The 18,911-nt window shown below is 32.6% G+C and overlaps 1 protein-coding gene across 14 annotated transcripts in view; it reads left to right on the forward strand.

Annotated features, from left to right (window-relative positions):
* Positions 1-18,911, forward strand: part of LOC105287946 (potassium channel subfamily T member 2) — a 161,017-nt gene that overhangs the window by 12,425 nt on the left and 129,681 nt on the right. For 10 of the 14 annotated variants that reach the window (XM_026975555.1, XM_026975556.1, XM_026975563.1 and 7 more), the window contains exon 1: positions 6,937-11,131. The exons of 1 other annotated variant lie outside the window; for it this stretch is intronic. In XM_026975555.1, the coding sequence (XP_026831356.1) occupies positions 10,689-11,131 (443 nt within the window). In that variant the 5' untranslated portion in view covers positions 6,937-10,688. Of the gene's footprint in view, positions 1-6,936; positions 11,132-18,911 lie in introns of those variants that run through there. 3 more of the 14 variants (XM_026975567.1, XR_003407573.1, XM_026975570.1) reach the window with 3 other exon arrangements.

Below are 18,911 nucleotides of genomic sequence, written 5' to 3' on the forward strand. Positions count from 1 at the left end.
TAATGTATAAATAATTAAATTTTAACGAGAGCAAATTTTTTTTTACTATTCTTCGCATTCGCATGTTGCATTGCATAGTTTCAACGAAATTGCATTATGTCGTAACCGCATAACATATAAAACTAATTTTATTGTATAACAGGCGGATAAATAATAAATGAATAATTACGTACGATCCTCATTATTAACTGTTATTTTCCATGTTTCTGAAAACACGCTAATGAATCATAACCCAAACTAATTTGTGCACACACATCTTTAGAATTCTTGTACATGTAGATCATGTTATTAAATAATGGTATAATTGCTGTTATTTTACAACTTATTACATAGATTATAACGATGGGGAAAAATAAATGACCTAACGTATGTAATTAGGATTAATTAATGAGAAGCAGGATATATTTATTCGTGTTTATGCTTATTCAGAGATACCAAAATATTGAGATTGAGATTCATATTTCGCATTCTGTGGAAGCAAATATGAACAAAAAATGATAAATGACATAGTACTGAAAATTGATTGAAAACAATTTATCTTCATTTGAAATTGAAATATGTTGTTTTTTATAGGATTGCAGATTAGGATGAAATACTCTTAACAAAATATCTAAAAATTTAAATTTAAATTAACAATGACCGCGCATTACTTATATATTACAAGGATTATGACCACAAAATTGTTGTAATCGAAAATTTTTAAAGACCTCAAGTAATAAAAAATACGCAAATTTCATGTGATTAGTTTCACAAGTTTGGTATATATATATATATATATATATATATATATATATATATATTTATTTGGTAATGGAACTATTGATGTCCCCGCGAATGTCGCTCTAGAATATGTTTGGCTCCTATGTTCTTTGACCATAATGTGGTTTCTGAAGTGCATCACTAATGCATCGATTAATTTAGCGATCCTATCGAGGGATACATTTGAACAATGTGGGTCAAGGAACAGAGAATTTATTTAGTGAGAGAATCTATGTTTGTTCCTTCCAACTACCTTAAATCACCTTTTTTAATTTGCACAACTTGAAAGATATATATGGATGCTAAGAATGTAGTATGTTACATAATAAATTGAAATATTATATATCCCATTTTTAAACAGTTGAGATGTATTCTATAGTACTTCTTATTAGACAAATAAAATTTTGATGTTACATCCAAGAGTTATACGTATATAAATTACTTAATTAATAATTAATTTTACTTTTATATACTTTCAGACTGTATAATTTAACTCAAAATTAATCTTTTACTTATATACGTGTTAATGTTATCAAGATACTTCATGAAAGGTAATATTCTTCGAGACCTCTGGGATGAGTAGGTAGAATATGAAAGTAAAGTGAGAGGGCTGACATTATCGCGATAATTAACTTAATAAATCAATAAAACCATACTTATACACGGAACTTTGAACCAAGTTTTGAGTGTAGAAGCGGAATAAATTTAAAATTTTGCGAGAAATTCGTGTATTTAATAATTATTAGCGCGTTTCCTAATAAAATTATCAGAATTATTGAAAAAATCGGTAAATTTATTTTATCAAAGAAATGCACATTTAAAATTCGAATTTTCATTTTAAATTATTTAATTAAGAGGAAACTGTGTAATTGAAAATTATATTGATTTCTATCATATTTTGATTTTGTTTTGACGTTACTTATATATAACGTGATATGTAATATTGATACGTTCGCACACATTCTATTATTATTATTCATTGATTGCCCTTGATATTTCTAGAAAATATTTCATGCCTCGTCATTTTAATATCGTTCAATAAATATGTTTACTATTCAGTATACATGTATTGGACATCGGACGCGAATCTATTGTGTAGATGCCCAATATTTTCATCGATTTTTTAATTCAATTTGCTTCTGCTAACACGGAAACAAATTGAATTCCAACCACAGCAGTAACTGCTTCGTTATACAGCCTAATAAAATGTTGTGTAATTCAACAAGAAATATCATAAATATAGTTTGCGTATAGTTAATCAAATAAAAGCAATCAATACATAGAAAAAATTCCTTTTTTATCACTAACTATAATAAAATTATATATCAAGATAAACAAAAATATAAACATTTTATTAAGCAATACGATATAATCCGTTTAATACTTTTCTTCAAGTCATTTTGCTTTCGTACAATCATGATTCTCAACGCAAATTGGAACGATTGCCTTTAATATGTATATATGTATGTATCGTAATTAGAATCTTATATAATATGTAATATTTTTTCAAAAATAAATTGTTTCATAAGAATATTAGTCAATTTTTTATGCTTGATACAGAATTATATGTTTTGTGAACTTTTTCATTGCTTAATATACTTTTTCTATCTCTGAAAATTAGAATTATATGTGTATAATATTTATATATATGAGAGATTTTATAGCAATGTATTACCGAAAAGAAAAGTTTTACTGCATCTGTATCAATCTAATTTTACAATCTAATTTTGGAGACAAAGTTTTGTTACATTTATATAGAATTTAATGTGATTGAATTTTCTGTTAATCGCGTATTAATTGAATGTTGAGTTATACATGAGTTACTAGCTCGTTTGGATTAGCAATACAGTTTCATTAAATTTCGATCCTAGCAATGAAAACTCAATTACATTTAATCGTTTCATACGATCCTTCCGGCTATCAGTTTTCCGCTTCATTTATCCCGTTACCGTATTTCTCTATCGACAATAAGCTTATCTTTACAAGTTCGAGTAAGCACGAATAATGAAATAATAAAACAGGTATTGGGTATTGTCAATGAATGAGCAAATCCATAAATCATAATGCAGTTATTACAAAGCTATTATATTCTGTATGCATGTATGCATGAACATATAATTTATTACATTAATTTAATAAAGTTAGAACTGTAAAACTTTTGCAATCATTCGTGTATTACTATATCTATTTAATAATACATGGAATATTCTGAGGTGACAATTGGTAACTACGTTATTGAAAGAAAATATATCTATTAGTGACTTTTCGTTTAGATCCACATTCAAATATGAGCATAAATAAAGCATATTGAGTAAGGTGAATAAAGAACGTGAAGATTAGATATGACATTGATAAAACATTTTAGTAATTGACTTAAAAAGTAATTAAATCTAATTGAATAAGAATTTAAACTTCATTATAATCTAATTAAGCTGATCATTATTCTAGTAAGATTACTATGTTGAACGCTAAGAAGGTAAACCTTTAAGATTGAACGTTACAATAATTGATTTGCCTATTTCCAACCAAGTATAATTCTTAATATATAACATGGTACATTTGGACTCCACATTTTGGAGGTATATTTGGAAATATAGGTCAAATAAGTCCTCACGAACTCAGAGACCTAAATAATTAAATATAAAACATCGCGAGGAATAACGTTAGACGAAGGTCTGTTAATCTTTATCAGCAGTAAAAATCCACATTTCCGTTTAAGTGGTTCTCTCCCTCGACGTTTTATTCTTTCACACGATCCTAACGTTGGTAAAGTAGAAACTTCCGGAACCATGGGAACTCATTGCTCTTGGAGAAACCGCGGTGCTAGTCTAGCTGAGTACACTCTTCAACTGGTCTATTTGTGGCCTACTTGTCATCCTTGCGGGGATGAAGCGTGCTTAGCACACATGCGCTCCTTTCATATACTCTCCACTTCTTAAAATTGTTACACGAGAAGACACTTGTTTTGTGGGTCAACAATAGACGTATTGCCACTTCGATCGACCCGAAGAAAACGCGCGGAATGCTCGTCTCGCTGCCTTATCGACTGTTCAGCATCCGCTGGAGCTTTCGCGCTGGTGCAAGCTTTCATCTTGCATCAACGTGGATGCTCCTGCTAATCCCCAGATTGCGCGCATTTTGCATTCATGATAGCTTACATTTTAATAGCAGGATGCATCAAGCAAGGGTATACTCAGCGTGTTAAATATTTTCGTCATTGACATGTTGAAGCATGTAGATTTGAATTGGAGAGAATAAATCTTACGAAGAAAGAAGAGAATAACTTCATGCAATTAGCTTATACAATATTAAGTTGTTTTTTAACATAGATCTTGAAATTGTTATGGTTATATATATATATATATATATATATATATATAAAATATATATTGTGATGTATGGCTTGGATGCCTTGATCAAAATTATTCTTTATTGTGCGTCCGTTCCGATCACGTCCTCACTATACATTGTATTTTCTTTTCTTTTGCCTCCCCCCTCTTTTTGGCCAGCCGCCGAAACATGATCGACACACACGGCACATTTCTGATTTTGCTAGAGTATCACAGGAATCACAATATTGTGGTACGTTACTGTGTAAGAAAATATGTATTGTGTAAAAAAATATGACACGAAACATTTCTTGAAAAATTTTTTTATTCCTTTAAGAAAAAGTCTGATCTTTCTCAGGCCTTTTAGCCGAATCTTATAAAATCTACTATGTTATTCATAAAACTATTCTCTCTGATGTCCTTGAGTTTTAGGGAATTTGTTAAGAAACGATTGCGCCATATATAATCTTGTCTAAATTAATGAAAGATCAAATATTTATGAACAATTTCATCAAGCTGTTCACTATTAATTTATAATGGAACATATGCCATGTATCTGTGTCTCTCTTTGTCTACAATTATTAAATATCACAAAGAAAACTTATATTAATAACAAAAATATTAATTGCATTAATATATACGCTTTTAATTATTTATAAAAATTAATTTATGTATTTTACACATATATATGTAGATTTTACTTATTGCAAGTGAAATTATAAATTTTGAATATCGAAAAGATATTTGAATATGTTGGAATTGCTGCTTTTGCGTTGTATTGTTATCTTATTAATTAAATTTACTCGAAAAATGTCCTTATGCAGAAAGCTGCTTACCGCTTAGAAACTAGATTAATCATGCATAAATCACTTTACATGGCTTGGTATGATTAAATTCTGAATAAGCATGTATTACATTATATACGTAACAGAATTAACAATAACAGCCCACGAAATTGCATAGTTGTTTTACGCAAACGATGCATTTAGTACGTGATTGTAATGATATAATATTCATTAATATGACCAATATTTAATTATATATATATATATATATATATATATATTACATTGTATTAAAATGATATTAACATATTCTGAAATAAGGTTTCATAAAATATTTTTTTCTTCAAATAGTAATATTTCTCACATTCCTCACATTGCAACATTTGCGCAAGCAATATCATAATATTTTCGTATAATTATTATTCTCCTATGAGCAGCGTTGCGTATAATATTATATGGAATGGACAAATACGTTGCGATTAGGTAATAGCCTCATTAAATCATTTGCAGTTAAGCAATTTCAAAGATTTATTTCGTATCATTCAAGCAATAGCTCTGATGCACAAGTCTAATGTACTCTCTCCATTAGCGAAAGTGGCGTAGCTCATCTGCTGTCAGAAAGCAAGATTGTATAACAGAAGAGCATTTTCAAAATGAAGCAAAAATACGCATATCTAGCTCGTTCGTTACTCATGCTTGTTTTTGCGCTATTATGCATATGAAGTTCTTGCATATGATGTACGCAAAAGCGTATTTTATACATACAAGCTGCATCGATCGACGATGTTATTTGCATGTCTGGCAGTTCTGGTTTTTAATAAAGCCTCGATGTGCAAAGCGTGTTATTCTTTCCACTTTTTTTCTCCGATCCATTATTGGTAAAGTAACTTTTTCTTTAACATAGTTACTGTAAGCCTTTTATTTATAATTAATAAAATAACATAAAGCTTTCTCATAAAAAAACATCAGTTTTATGCAGATATTTTATTGCACAAGCTCTGCAGTGTCTAACCACGTGTCTCACTCAAAATTCAAGCTTTCCGCCCACATTACAGCGCAAGCTCATCAAAGCTCACAAGTTTGGCTTGGTTCCCGACGCGAATCAATGCTGTCTCTTCAAGCTGTTCATTCATTCCCGTTCTATCATTCTGAAATAACCCACCACAAAAGCGCATAAATCTAGAGTGCAGATTATTATTGAATGTGAATTTCGATTTTACGAATTTAATATGAATTAATTCGGGTAATTAATTAGGAGAATTTTTTTCTGATTTATAGAATGTCTTAGTAAGGATAAACAATTCTGCTAAAACATGCTAACGATTGCATTTTTAGATGAAAGCTGTAACTTTTCGTAATCTGAATACTCTTCCCGTGCAGAAAATTGTTAGGGCCTAATATGAAAGTAAAGGCCTATAAGGAATAAATAGGGATGTCCTAAAAAGGGATGCCCTATCATTGCCACATCGTGGCCCGATTAGATATTATACTTTTTATTATTTCCTTATAAGGTCCCGAAAAAATATTTGTCCCTATAAGGTCTCGAAAAAATATTTGTTACATACCATTCTAGGGCCATATTAATATTAAGGAAAATTAATCGGGTCCTACTTAGGACCCTATAAATTTTTTTACACGGGTTTTCACTTCTGGAAACCGCGTCAAGGGAAAGGGACGAACAGAAAGTGATAGTTTTATGAAGAGACATGCAATCTTGCTTCGACATGACATTGGCAATTTATCTTTGGAACTCGATAGTGTTATCCTTCTTATGAGCTACAACGATGAAGACACTAACAATACGTCAAGAAGTGAATAAATCGCCATTTATCTGGATGCTCCGCGAACGTTACTCGCAAGAGTGATCTACTAGAAACTTAGACATGACGGAGGACCGAGAGAGAAAGCTGAGATGACGGGAGATAGAGTAGATCCCCGATGTACCCTGAAGTGGCGCAGTCGCCTTGACAACGGCGGCGCCACGTGCCTATATGCGCGCCCTTTCACGATGACGACGATAAAGGGTAAAGAGGAGCAGGAAAAATACGACATTGACAAGAGCAAGCGAGAAAACGACGATTATACTCTGTGCGAGGATAGTAGGCCGAGAGAGAAAGGGAGACGTGACGGGAACGCGAGAGTGCGCTTGATGATGCCAGGCTAGAGAGAAAGGGTGGAAACATGGGGGGAGCGGAAGGCGGAAGGCCGACCGCGAGGGGGTGGTGTGCGAGAGAAAACCGCTAGCGTGTACTGCAGTACGGGATAGTGAGCTGCCAGCTAGCCTCCTCTCTCACACCGTGAAAAAGCCGCCATCGGTCGAGCAATCGTACGACTGTACAGCTGTTCGCTTTCAGCCGTTCGTTCCACCCCCTTCACGGCACAGATCGTTTACGAGGGTGTTCGATCGACGGAGTCTGTTGTGTGTCTAGTTCATCCTGCGGTGTTGTACATGTGTGCGTGCATGATAGACATTGGATTCGCGCGCGTGATCGTTCGCGAGGTTGCTTCGGGCCTCTTCAGGGTGTGATCTGGTGATATCGCTCCGCAAAAGCCAGCGGCTCCGACATCCTCGTCGAATGTCAAGGACGATGCGGCATTTCACCGTTACCGTATACCGACACGACACCCGTTAGATTTTCCCGTTCGGCGACACACGGGGATTGGAGGAACAAACAGCGACAAACAGCGACGTCGGTTAGGACGTGTTGCGAGTGTTTGAGAGTCGCAACGCCAAAGAGTCCTTCGATCTTCCCTTGGGAGTTCCCTTAAATTAAATCGCGAAACACGTCACTCGCCCTCGTCTCTCGACATCGCCGAATTCCTGACAATGCAGGCGCCTGTTCCCGAGTGCGGCGAGTCGTCGGAGGACGATGAGGTGGATAACGATCCTCCCTCAGTCGCTTCTAGAAGCGACAGCTCAGGAACGTTATCCTCGTGAGACGCTGCCACCTGTGTCGAAAGTATTTCTTACGCTCTGAGTGGGTTGAGAGTATCGCGAATATTTATTAATATTCAAACGAGGAGCTTTGAAGCGTCGACACCCAGGGTGTTATTGACGGATTTAGAGAACGTTTCTTTGTGCGAAGAATTGGACACTGCTACAATAGGGATTCGAAGAATTTGCTCTTTGAAGAAGAATTTAAACGACTGGACATTTGTTCAGTAACATTTGGCTGGCACGAGTGGGCTTTGAGGCGAATATTTGAAATGTGAAAAGATTCTGCAAAATCTACAAAAATGTTATTCATGCCTGAAGACAAACGCAAATAATCGAGTGTTGATGATAAGCGAGTTCTCGAGAAAAAAAATCTTACAATACTCTGCGCAAGATATTGAACGAAGACACGGAGAGACACGGAGATCTTGTTTCTTTCTAATCGAAAGCGATTACGGGCGACATTGTTTTTGCTGCACCCTGAGGTGCAATACTCACATGCAAAAAAGTGAACAACGTTTTTACGTTCTTAGAAAAGTAACTTGCGGATTTCGTTGTTATCTGATGAAGAGTTTAAGTGATTAAAGTGGTTGTCAATTGATAAAATCTGAAGCACACTTTGAAGTTGTGAAACGGTGCTTTTGTGGAGATATAAGGCAAGATGGAGTTACCCTTGAACCTCGTTGGGTAATGTCATCGACATGTCAAGGATTGATCTCTCGAAACTTGCAAAAGAGCGTGTCCTGATCGTTTTAAGGATCTGTTGACCGTGACCTTCGGCCACCATGTGACGTCATCCGGGTCACGCGGAAACGTATCGTGCAAACGGGATGTCTCGAGACGCTATTGTTGCCGCCGTCGTGGCGGCGGTAGCGGCGATCAATTAAAGTGTCGATGTGCACTTGCGAGACCTTGTTTTATAGTCTCGAGAATTCTTTTCGTGAGACAGACATCGCGAGTACAATCTACTTCGCGAAAGAAAGAAAATACATCTGGAATGAATGACAATGGACAGTGCATAGTTTCGTTTCGATGTTTCAATAATAATAACTTTTATTGCTCTTGTTAGGCGAGTATTTGTGCTCATTGATAGTTCACATAAGTAGTTGATAACATAAAATATATATATAAAGCAACAAGATCTCAAAATGTCGCTTTCATGAAAAGCAATCGCTCAAATCGAATGTTGGAAAATGCTTCTAACTTTCAGTCGCAAATTATAAAAAGTACAAGGCGAAAGTGCGCTCACGTGTTAAATTTGATTTCAGATGTTTTCGTGGAACGTTTCCAGAGCGAAACACGAATCAATACAAAACGATTCCAAGTAAATCGTCGAATACGCTTCTCCTTTCATAATTGCGCAAGATGCGTTAATGCGCTTACACAATATTACTGTTATTTACGATAAATCGTTACTGTTATCTAGGGATAATTATAGCACTCAACGCGAGTGTCACTTGATGTTAAAAGAGGTTGCGCAATATCGAGCTTCGTGAAATTTCTCTTTTAGCTAATATAAGCTTAAAAGCAATCAGGCAGGATAAGAAACCTCAAGTTACTCATTCTGTGCTCAATTGTTGTTTATAAATTATCTGACCCGCGCTTTTTGATGTATTTTCGGTAACCAAGACCGACGTGAAAATCATCAGCCTCACATAACTTAATAATAAATCAATATTTCATTAATAACTCATGTTTGCTATGCTGCACTGTTAATTACAAGAAACTTGTTGAGATTCATTGGAATTTAAAATTTTGAGAAAAGCTGCTTTTAAAAAGCGGTTATAAAAATCATAAGGATCATCGGCGGAACTACTCACAAAGTATTTTGGCAATTTTTATGAATATTGTTGATGTTAAGAACATATGGTAAATAGCATGAAGTATAGTGGCCCGTGATAATTTTCAACCTTTCTAACAAGAAGGAAGTTTACTTTAGTCAAGTGAAACTATCTTGCAAAGTCGCGTTCGCAAGTATTGTCTTCCATCATATCGTTCTCGGAAGAAGAGAGAAATTGGAGAGCAAGTAACCCTCTTACGCTCGAGAAACCACTCACAAATTCCTCTTGATGCAAATTTAATCAGCAGGTTGCGGACAGAACCGAAATTATTCAGATCGTTTGAGGATCCTTTTCACTGCGACACACAAGTGGAACGCACGAAATTGCTTTCGCGGCTTCTTCGACAAATTATTTTTGCTCCATTACTCGTGGCCGAGCGTTTCCACTTGCTTCCCTAAGGATGACGAAACTCCTTGGCTAGATTGCAATGACGAGTCGTCACGAGTAGCAGAACTTCACAAGCTGTTGCGTGCGTTTCCTTCATAACCACGTTATTTGCTGCGATATATTTAACGAGCAGTATACTCCTCTCATTGGATCTATCTCGGAGTCTACTTTCTTTGAAGCGTAAAAGCTAAATTTTTTTGCTAATTTGCTATATCGAACCTCGAATTTATTGTGAGAGAGACTTCCTCTTAAACATCCTTCTAATCAAGATAATAATAAATGCGCAAGACATACACTTGCACAGTGAAACAAATGATCGTACAAGATCAATACTATTCGAAACGTAGAAAATATTTGAGATATTATAAATTGCGGGAACATCTACGTTATACTAGCAAGCAAGAGCATCAGAATCATAAAAAAAGAGACACGATGCACAAGTCTATCTTTTATAATAAGTCAATTGATCACGCCATTACGCGACAATGGACAACTGGAATCTCTTCAAGATGTTTGACAAGGATTCATCGATTCTTCTTGCCCGACGATTGTGCGTTTATCTGACTTTGCTCATTGTGTCTGCTGGTACGTGATTGTTTTTAACATAGAGTGTGATCAGAGAGAGACTCGTGGCGATGTGGTCGAAGGGACGATGTGGCCGAACGTCGTCGGCAGAACTCGGAAGTCCCGCGATTGCCTCAAGGTGAAGTTACCGGCAGCGAAGAAGAAAAGGAAAAAGAACGAGTCGGTGTGCTGTAAGCTTCTCGCCCTGTTACATAATCGCAAGCCTCGGGATCCGGTTCGTGGCCTCAGCGCCGCCTCGTCGGTGCCCCTGCTCGATATGGGCGCCAGAGCATGGGACTACGAGGCCCTGCCGGAGCTCCACACCTCGACAGCGGTCACGCCGACCTCGACGCCACCGAACGCGTCCCAACAAAAAGTGCCCAAGGTGTATTTTCAAGCAGAGAATCTGGCGTCCACCAGGCGGAGGAGCAGCAGTAAATTGCTGGGGCCGCAGCAATCTTGCAGGAGACGCAGCAGGAGTATGAGCGCGTGGAGCGATCTGTCCAGGTCGTCCTTCAGGTTGGAAGAAAGGTTGGTTTGAGGCTTGTGCCTCGAGTGTAGGCTCTCTACTGATTATGATTTCCTTCGAAGTCATCGCCTAAGAGAGAAGAGAAAACGCTTATTCTTCTAATGTTATATATTTTTATTCTATGTTTTTAGATATTAAAATTATTAATTATATAGACATAGATTTTCAGACTTATTCAATTTAATTTTATATTTCTAGTAAGATAAAAATTTGCATAATATTGGATTGATACTATTTTTTTATTTTTGGTTCACACACGGTTTTATTTTTAAATATAAAAATATAATTTTTAAATCTGATTGTGTGTGTGTTACGTTACACATAAAGTAATGATTATCTTCTTTAGATGCAATCTGCAATCTGCTTTGAAATAGAATCAGAACGATTCCATTTAAAGTCCGAGAGTTGAAATTGGTTTTTTAAATCCATTCCTGTTCTGCATGACAAATTAGCCGCTTTTCTTCGACGCAGCCTTATAACTACGTATTACAAATGCTGTAATTAAAATATTACCTAGATTTCCAAGTCGCTTTTTATGCTAGAGTTCATTTCACTCAAATGTACTCAAAATGTACTCAATCAGATTAAATCTTTGATCCAAATTAATCATATCACTTTGACGAAAATTTATTACATGACATAACAAATGAAATTTGTTAGTTGACATAAATATAAGTATGAATTTAAATGTCTTTTTTAATAGTTTTCTTGATTTATTTCAAAATATTGAACATTCGTTGTATTTTTGAGAATATACAATATTATTTTTATTTCATGTTCCTTTATTATATAAAAGTAAAAATTTGGATAAAATACAATAAATATAAATAAACTTTTATTTGCTTATCTGAAAAATAATTTTATCTACAAAATTGATTCGTTGTGTCGAGATTTATTTTCCGCTAAATGTAAAAAAATGAAGTCACTCATCTTGAAAACTGAAATTAGTTGTCACTTTCGATTACTCAACGTGGCTTTTATCGAGTTTTATATTTATTGAGCTAAATGCTTACTGATACGTAAGTTTTCTGTTATTTTCCAACATTGATTTTATTGTTTATTTTATGTAATTTTTATTTATTTGTGTATAACACAAAAGCACGCGTGTAAATTTTGTTTTATTATATAACTCTTTGATATTTATTGCCAATATTTACAATGTTTTAAATGTTACTTTTTACGTTGCGTTATAAAATAATTAAATAAAAAAATAACATTTTATTTATATTGCAAAACATTTTGATGACTTATATGCTTTTTATGTATGATAAGACTGCTTTTCAAACCTCGTTACAAAAATTAGTTTGTTTATTACGTTATATTTTTTCGTTACTATAACAATCGATCATATTAATTAATTTCATATGAATAAAATGAATAAGCCGACTATTTTTTAAAATAAAAATGTCAAAAAGTGTTGTGGGAGGTTAATAATATCAGCTTTTATCAGCTTTTTTCCATCGAACAAGTGTCGAGCTGTATTGTAAACACATTGTAAACGATTCTGCGAAGAACAAGCTTTCGATTATCGACCATCGTTGGCGAGAACGCGCATGTACGGTCATTTCATCGAAAACCAATATATAGAGTGATTGCTGCGATGTATTGAGAAATAAAACCATGAGTGCACTTTATGTCGTTCAATGTATAAATTTAACGTAAATGCTGTGCAACTCTACAACAAAAATTTGTAAACATTGGTAGAGAACTTCGTATGGTCTATATAGATTAAAGTGTGAAAACGGACAAACAATAACAATTCAGCAAAATATTAATTATTACTATATAAATACTAACATCTCTGTTATATTTAATGATTTCAAAATACCGTAAAATTTTTTGATCATGATAATAACAGTAGCACATGTCCTTTGTTACATAATATTGTTATTAAAATATTTAGTATTCTTTAAAAAGACTATGATGGAGGAAAAAAGTTTTACTTTTACTTTAGTCAGAAATGGATGGAAGGAAAACCTTCAACTTTAAGTTTTTGGAAAATATTACTTTTTTATCATATTTTTCATAAAGTGTTTGAAGTTAATTACAGATAGCAATTCTGTTATTTTATTTGCAGTTTATATTAAAAACGTAGGTTTTAATAAATAACTTAAATATCTTAAATTTCCGTGTATCGCAATGTGAGACAATGTAACATTTAATAATAAACGTTTACATATTCTCATAAGTTTCGTGCAATTACATATATTATAAACAATTAGCCTGAAAATATATGTAATAGGTATGTAAATTATAAGTGAGTAAACCTTGTAGTTTCGTGCAATTACATATATTATATTATTATATTGGAAGCAAGTATTCTGAAAACTATATGTAAATTACAATAGTGAATAAACCTTGTAGAGAAAACTGAAGAATGTTAAATCTAAGAATGTATAATTAATAGAAAAATAATTTTAAAATATAATTATAGGTACCAAAAGGAAAAGATATATCAAAAAAACAGTGTAATTTTTTAAAGCTTTATTTGGAAGATAGCTTATGTTCTCTCATTAACGTTACATCTTTATTATCTTATATATCATACTCAAATTTATAACAATGCCAAGTTGCAATTAACGTCTCGTATTTGAACGAGAATTCTGGCAAAATTTGTAGTTTTCTCATTATTACAGATGTTATTAAAACACACATAGTCGGTTTAGCTTATATCTTTGTTTCAACCGCAATTACATTGACCTACGTGTTTTATACTCTCTGGAGAGTAATCTGACTCTGTTGGAATAGCGAAACTAGTCTAATTCCAGGCGACCTTGTATTGTACATAAGCCAGACTTATTCAGGCATAAAACGGGAGCCATTTTGCTTGAGTGCTCACTGCTTCATCTTTCACAACAGAAGTTTGTCCATTTTTATGAGAAACTCCATGTATCTTATTCGTAGGTATAAGAACATTTCAGGGACCGGAAAAAGGTAGAGTTTTCCCTTTCTTTTTGACCACGGAGAGATCATTACTTTGCGCTTTCAGACAACGCAACGGTGGAATCCGGAAAGCTTTAAAGTGCTCTCGTCGTTAGGGTAAAACGAAAGTTTTTTCAAGCAGGCGGATATTCTATGCTTTCTCTTAACATTTCCTTATCATCTCCATAGTCTGATCATTATGCTAATTTCTAGTAATTTAGTTTTAAGAAGAAATAGCTAACCATAACTGCTCTACTCACGAAATTAAATTAAAGGTAATTTGAAAATTATCTCACTGAAAAGAAATTACCTATACATTTAGCTTAGGTGATTGTTATATTTGTAAAATAAGAAACGGATTAAAATAATATAGTTTTACATTATTTGTATAAATTTGTTATTACTATATTTAAATGTTTACTGGTATTAAACGTAATATAGAAATAATAATACTTTTACAAAATCAACTAAGAATGTTTTGCTTAAACTTAAAATATATGTTCTGTATTTAAGAATTTTTAAAAATATGTTTTAATTGTGAAAGAAAATTTATTTAATTATTTCGAAAGAACTCTTAACTTTCTAAATTTTTCTCAATTTTTAGATTAATGCACTTGTCAAATGCTATTATTAAAATTTGAGTAAAGTTTGTAGTTTATGTAACAAAAAAGTAAATGCATTAATAATGGTTTAAATTAATTGTTTTACATTTGTATTGTATTTTATTGTATTATTAATATTATATTCCACTATATGGGACAGCTTCTTTAAGTATTAAAATTTTTTTGTTTTAGGTAAGTGCAGCTTTATATTCTTTCACCTTTAATTCTGCATTAAACGTAAGTAATTAAATCCATGTTATTACCGATTATCGATATTACCAGTTTAATGTAAAATATATTGTATCCAATTATATCGGATTTTAAAAATCTATGGTTTATCTGAGCTAAATATCTCACTGAATAAAATGTTTAAAGAATAAGTGTTACAACTAGAAAGTACAAGCATATTTATGGAAAATAATTTGATTTTTTTATCAAAGCGAAAGAGGTGACAAATATTCGTTATATAAATATCATTTCACAGTAAACTAGCAGTTCGCAGGTTAATGTTTTGTGCAATTTTGCTGCGACGACAAAAAGTTTATGAGAATAATATTTGAAAGATTATCGTATAAATTGCGGTGAACATACAAGCTATGCGTTTTATATGATGGAACGATACAATCTTTCTCAGGAAAATTCCGTGCAAAAATCTCTGTGCGGAAATCTCGAGAAATGAAAGAGTATTTACAGAATATAAAAATAAGAATATGTTCTCATATCTAATATTGCTGGCAAGAAAAGTAATAAGGTTGAAGCTTTATATACATAAAGGTATTTACATAAAGTTCGAAGAAAGATTAATTTAAAAAGTGATAACTAATAGTGATACATCTGCGTTACTATAAAACATTTTTAAAGATGTTTATGATGCTTTTATCATCTTTATTACCGTCTTTGATAAACAATTAGCTCCAGTTATATTTCTTTCTCATGACATATTTAGAAATCTAAATGCAAAAAATATGTGTTAGATACATATTTAACAATCATCTATATTTGATGCTGGGAAACTAAGAATAACTTTACATTAAACATTGAATCGAACTTTGGGAAATACTTCGCGTACGCGGTACAGGTATCCTCCAATTTGTCGCTATTTTTACGACGGAAATGTCAAAGGTTCACGACCATCTTTTTTCCGCGGACATTCTTGTTTGACATTACTATCGCAAATTATCATCCAGTTGCGGCGTACGCTTTGAAATCAGAATCTAATGATCTTGTGAAAAAGCACTCATGATCAAGTGCATTTGTATTCTTAGCTCACCCCCTATTAGGATCGATCCGATAACATGACAACTGCATTAAAGATATCGTATGTCGTAAATATTTCAATGTCATTTTGATACGAAAACGACGCAGGGCTCGAATAAACTACGGAGTGATAAAATAAAACAGTTTACAAATTATCGTCCAATACAAACAACACTACAGCACATTCATGCATACATGTATAAATGGTTTAACTTAGCATTTAAGCACACGGATTAAAAGGGGACTTAAAGTTTAAATGCGATCTATACTCGTACTATTTACCAAAGTAAATCCAAAATGGTGTTTTAACTTTTGCAGTGAAAATTTATAGAAGTATAGAAGATCTTATTACTTTTGCCATTATAGTAACATTAACTCTGTCAAGTAATGCGGTTCTCCTTATACCATTTCTAAGTCGGAAGCCTTCCTTAATAATATTACTTACGCGAAATACCTCAATTAGGTGCCTTGTCAATTACGTCGTGGATAATGAACCGTTAATAAATTGAACGTACCTTCTTACACGGTATTCTCTGTATAAAGCCGTTCGATCATATATCTTACACAATATTAGACACACAAAGATATCACAGGAAAAGACTGTTTCCGGCTAGAAGAAAAACTATTTTTACCATATCGCCTATACGAGATATTAATATCTTACAATTTCGGTAGCTGAATTTTCCGGTTGATAAAAAGGAAACATTCAATTTCATCCCATCAATAAAACTTTTAGAATCTGTGATGCCCTTATATTATCTCCTAATTGTCATAAAATGTAAATTTTAGCGATGCAATAATGTCATAAGGTAAATCTCTCTATATAATTTAAAAAATGATCTTTTGAGATGTTCACATTTTCTATGAACGAGATATATTGTCTTCTCAATTATTTTCTTTCTATTTCAAATTTTTTATGTATTTGGCGTACTTTTTTTTACCTTTGTGAAGTTTTTTTAGTGGGATTTTTATTTCTCTCGTCTATTTCAAATATAAAATTATTATAATAAATATTAAGAAGAGATTGATGTTTATGTAAAATATTACATAAGATACTTAATTTATATTTATCTCTTTTTTTTATTTGAAGACATGCGGAGAAATCTTAGATTTATAAATAACTATAAAAATTTATAAATAACTATAAAAATGAAATAAATATCGATTGCCTTCGAAATAAAATTAATTGATAAAGGCATCCTATTGAAAATTAAAACATTTTGGGAATATAAGTTGCTATATTATTATTACATAAGTACTAATTTTTACATTATATAAGAAAATGTGTGACGATTTTATGAAATTAAGAATATTTAATTTTGCTATTTGAATTAATTATTAATAGAGATTACTGCACATAACTAAAATAATTATTTTCTTGCAACGATAATTTATTGTTTATCATCAGCCGGAAGTACACAGATCTTTATAACAGAGCTTTATCAATTTTTGGCACGTATAATGATACTCCTTGGGCATTGCGAGATTGCTCTGTTGATAAGATAGGTGCCTTGTAAGCTTTTTTCCTCATTGAATCCAATGAGTTCAATGCTTTCTTTCCTGCCTTACCGACTGTGTGAGAAAAGCTCAATGTGCTTTCAAGTAGTCTCAGGCTAACGCCTAACGAGAGCAGTTTCACTTTCCACGAAGAAAGTTTATAGTTTATGTAACTCATATAAATGTAGTAGTATAATTTAATGTTAAGAGCGACACACGAGTCCGACTCATGTAAAACATATTTAAAAAAATGAATTATATTAGCATTTAGTAAAAATATTTAAGTTTCGACATGAAGCCGATATTATTATTTGAACATTTTTATCCTCTTATACTTTTCTTCGAAATAATGTTGCAATAATTATTTTGAAGAATTAAAAATTATTTTTTTACATCTTTTCGTGAATGTTCATATTCATATAAAAAAATATTATTATATAATTAATCTTTTATCATTTGTCTGTTGAGATTATTCTGTGATAAAAATTTTTTAATTTATGTATATGAATTCGAGTTTTTCCCCTTTTATCTCAAAGAAAAATTACAAGATATTCTTTTGAATAAGATTCTGAAAATACGCAAGAGAAGATATAAAGTCAATAAGAAATTGTTTCGCAGATTGATTCGTCATTGTGTGGGAATCTTTTCTTTTGTCGAAGTAATTATTTGATGTTTATTTCACTTGAATTATTGATTATATTTTAAAAGGCTTCGGAAGGTTGAATCTATATTTCAGTCCGATAATTATTACGGCACGGTAAAGGCGAGATAAAGCATGTTCTGCGATTCTATAATAAAAATGTGTCTGCCAATCTTGGATTATCGTGGTCTTAATTGTATTTCCATCGTTTTCAGAATTTAATGAAGTATTCACGCTGCATGACAATATCATTAAACGATTCTTGGTATTATTGCAATGATTTTATTAAAACCGTTGATTGCAATGCCGATCCTTCAAAGTAACAATGAACAATTCGCCGACCTGTCACATTTTGAAACCTCCATTATAATTAAATTGTTACAAAGTTATCGTGATTATTCCGCTGTTTCTATCATTTCCACGTGAAGCACATGTAGTATTGAGATATTTGCAGTCGCTTTATTTGAGCAAGTATTATATAAAGTAATTTAATTTTGCGTTAATTGCGCTAATTATATATTAACTATTGTAATCGTTTCGTGTAGTGTGCAAAACGAGGTAGCTTGGTAACCACGTGTAATTTTCCTGTTACAATAACCATGGGAAATGTTAATGACTATTAAAGCTGTCAAGACATTAATTTCAAATAATGTAGGAAAAATGAGACACTCGTTCATTTTAATTGCCACAATTGTATTGAATAATGTATATTAGAAAGCTCGCTAAAAATTATACGTTGAAAAACTAGACGTTAACGAGAATTTAATGTACGACACCTTACTAACATTTAACGAAGCTTTGATATAACAACGTAGTAATAAAGCTGAAGTATCAGCTAATGCAACTACAAAGATTGCTCATTTA

This window comes from Ooceraea biroi, chromosome 2 (assembly GCF_003672135.1).
Source record: "Ooceraea biroi isolate clonal line C1 chromosome 2, Obir_v5.4, whole genome shotgun sequence".
Lineage (NCBI taxonomy): Eukaryota > Metazoa > Arthropoda > Insecta > Hymenoptera > Formicidae > Ooceraea > Ooceraea biroi.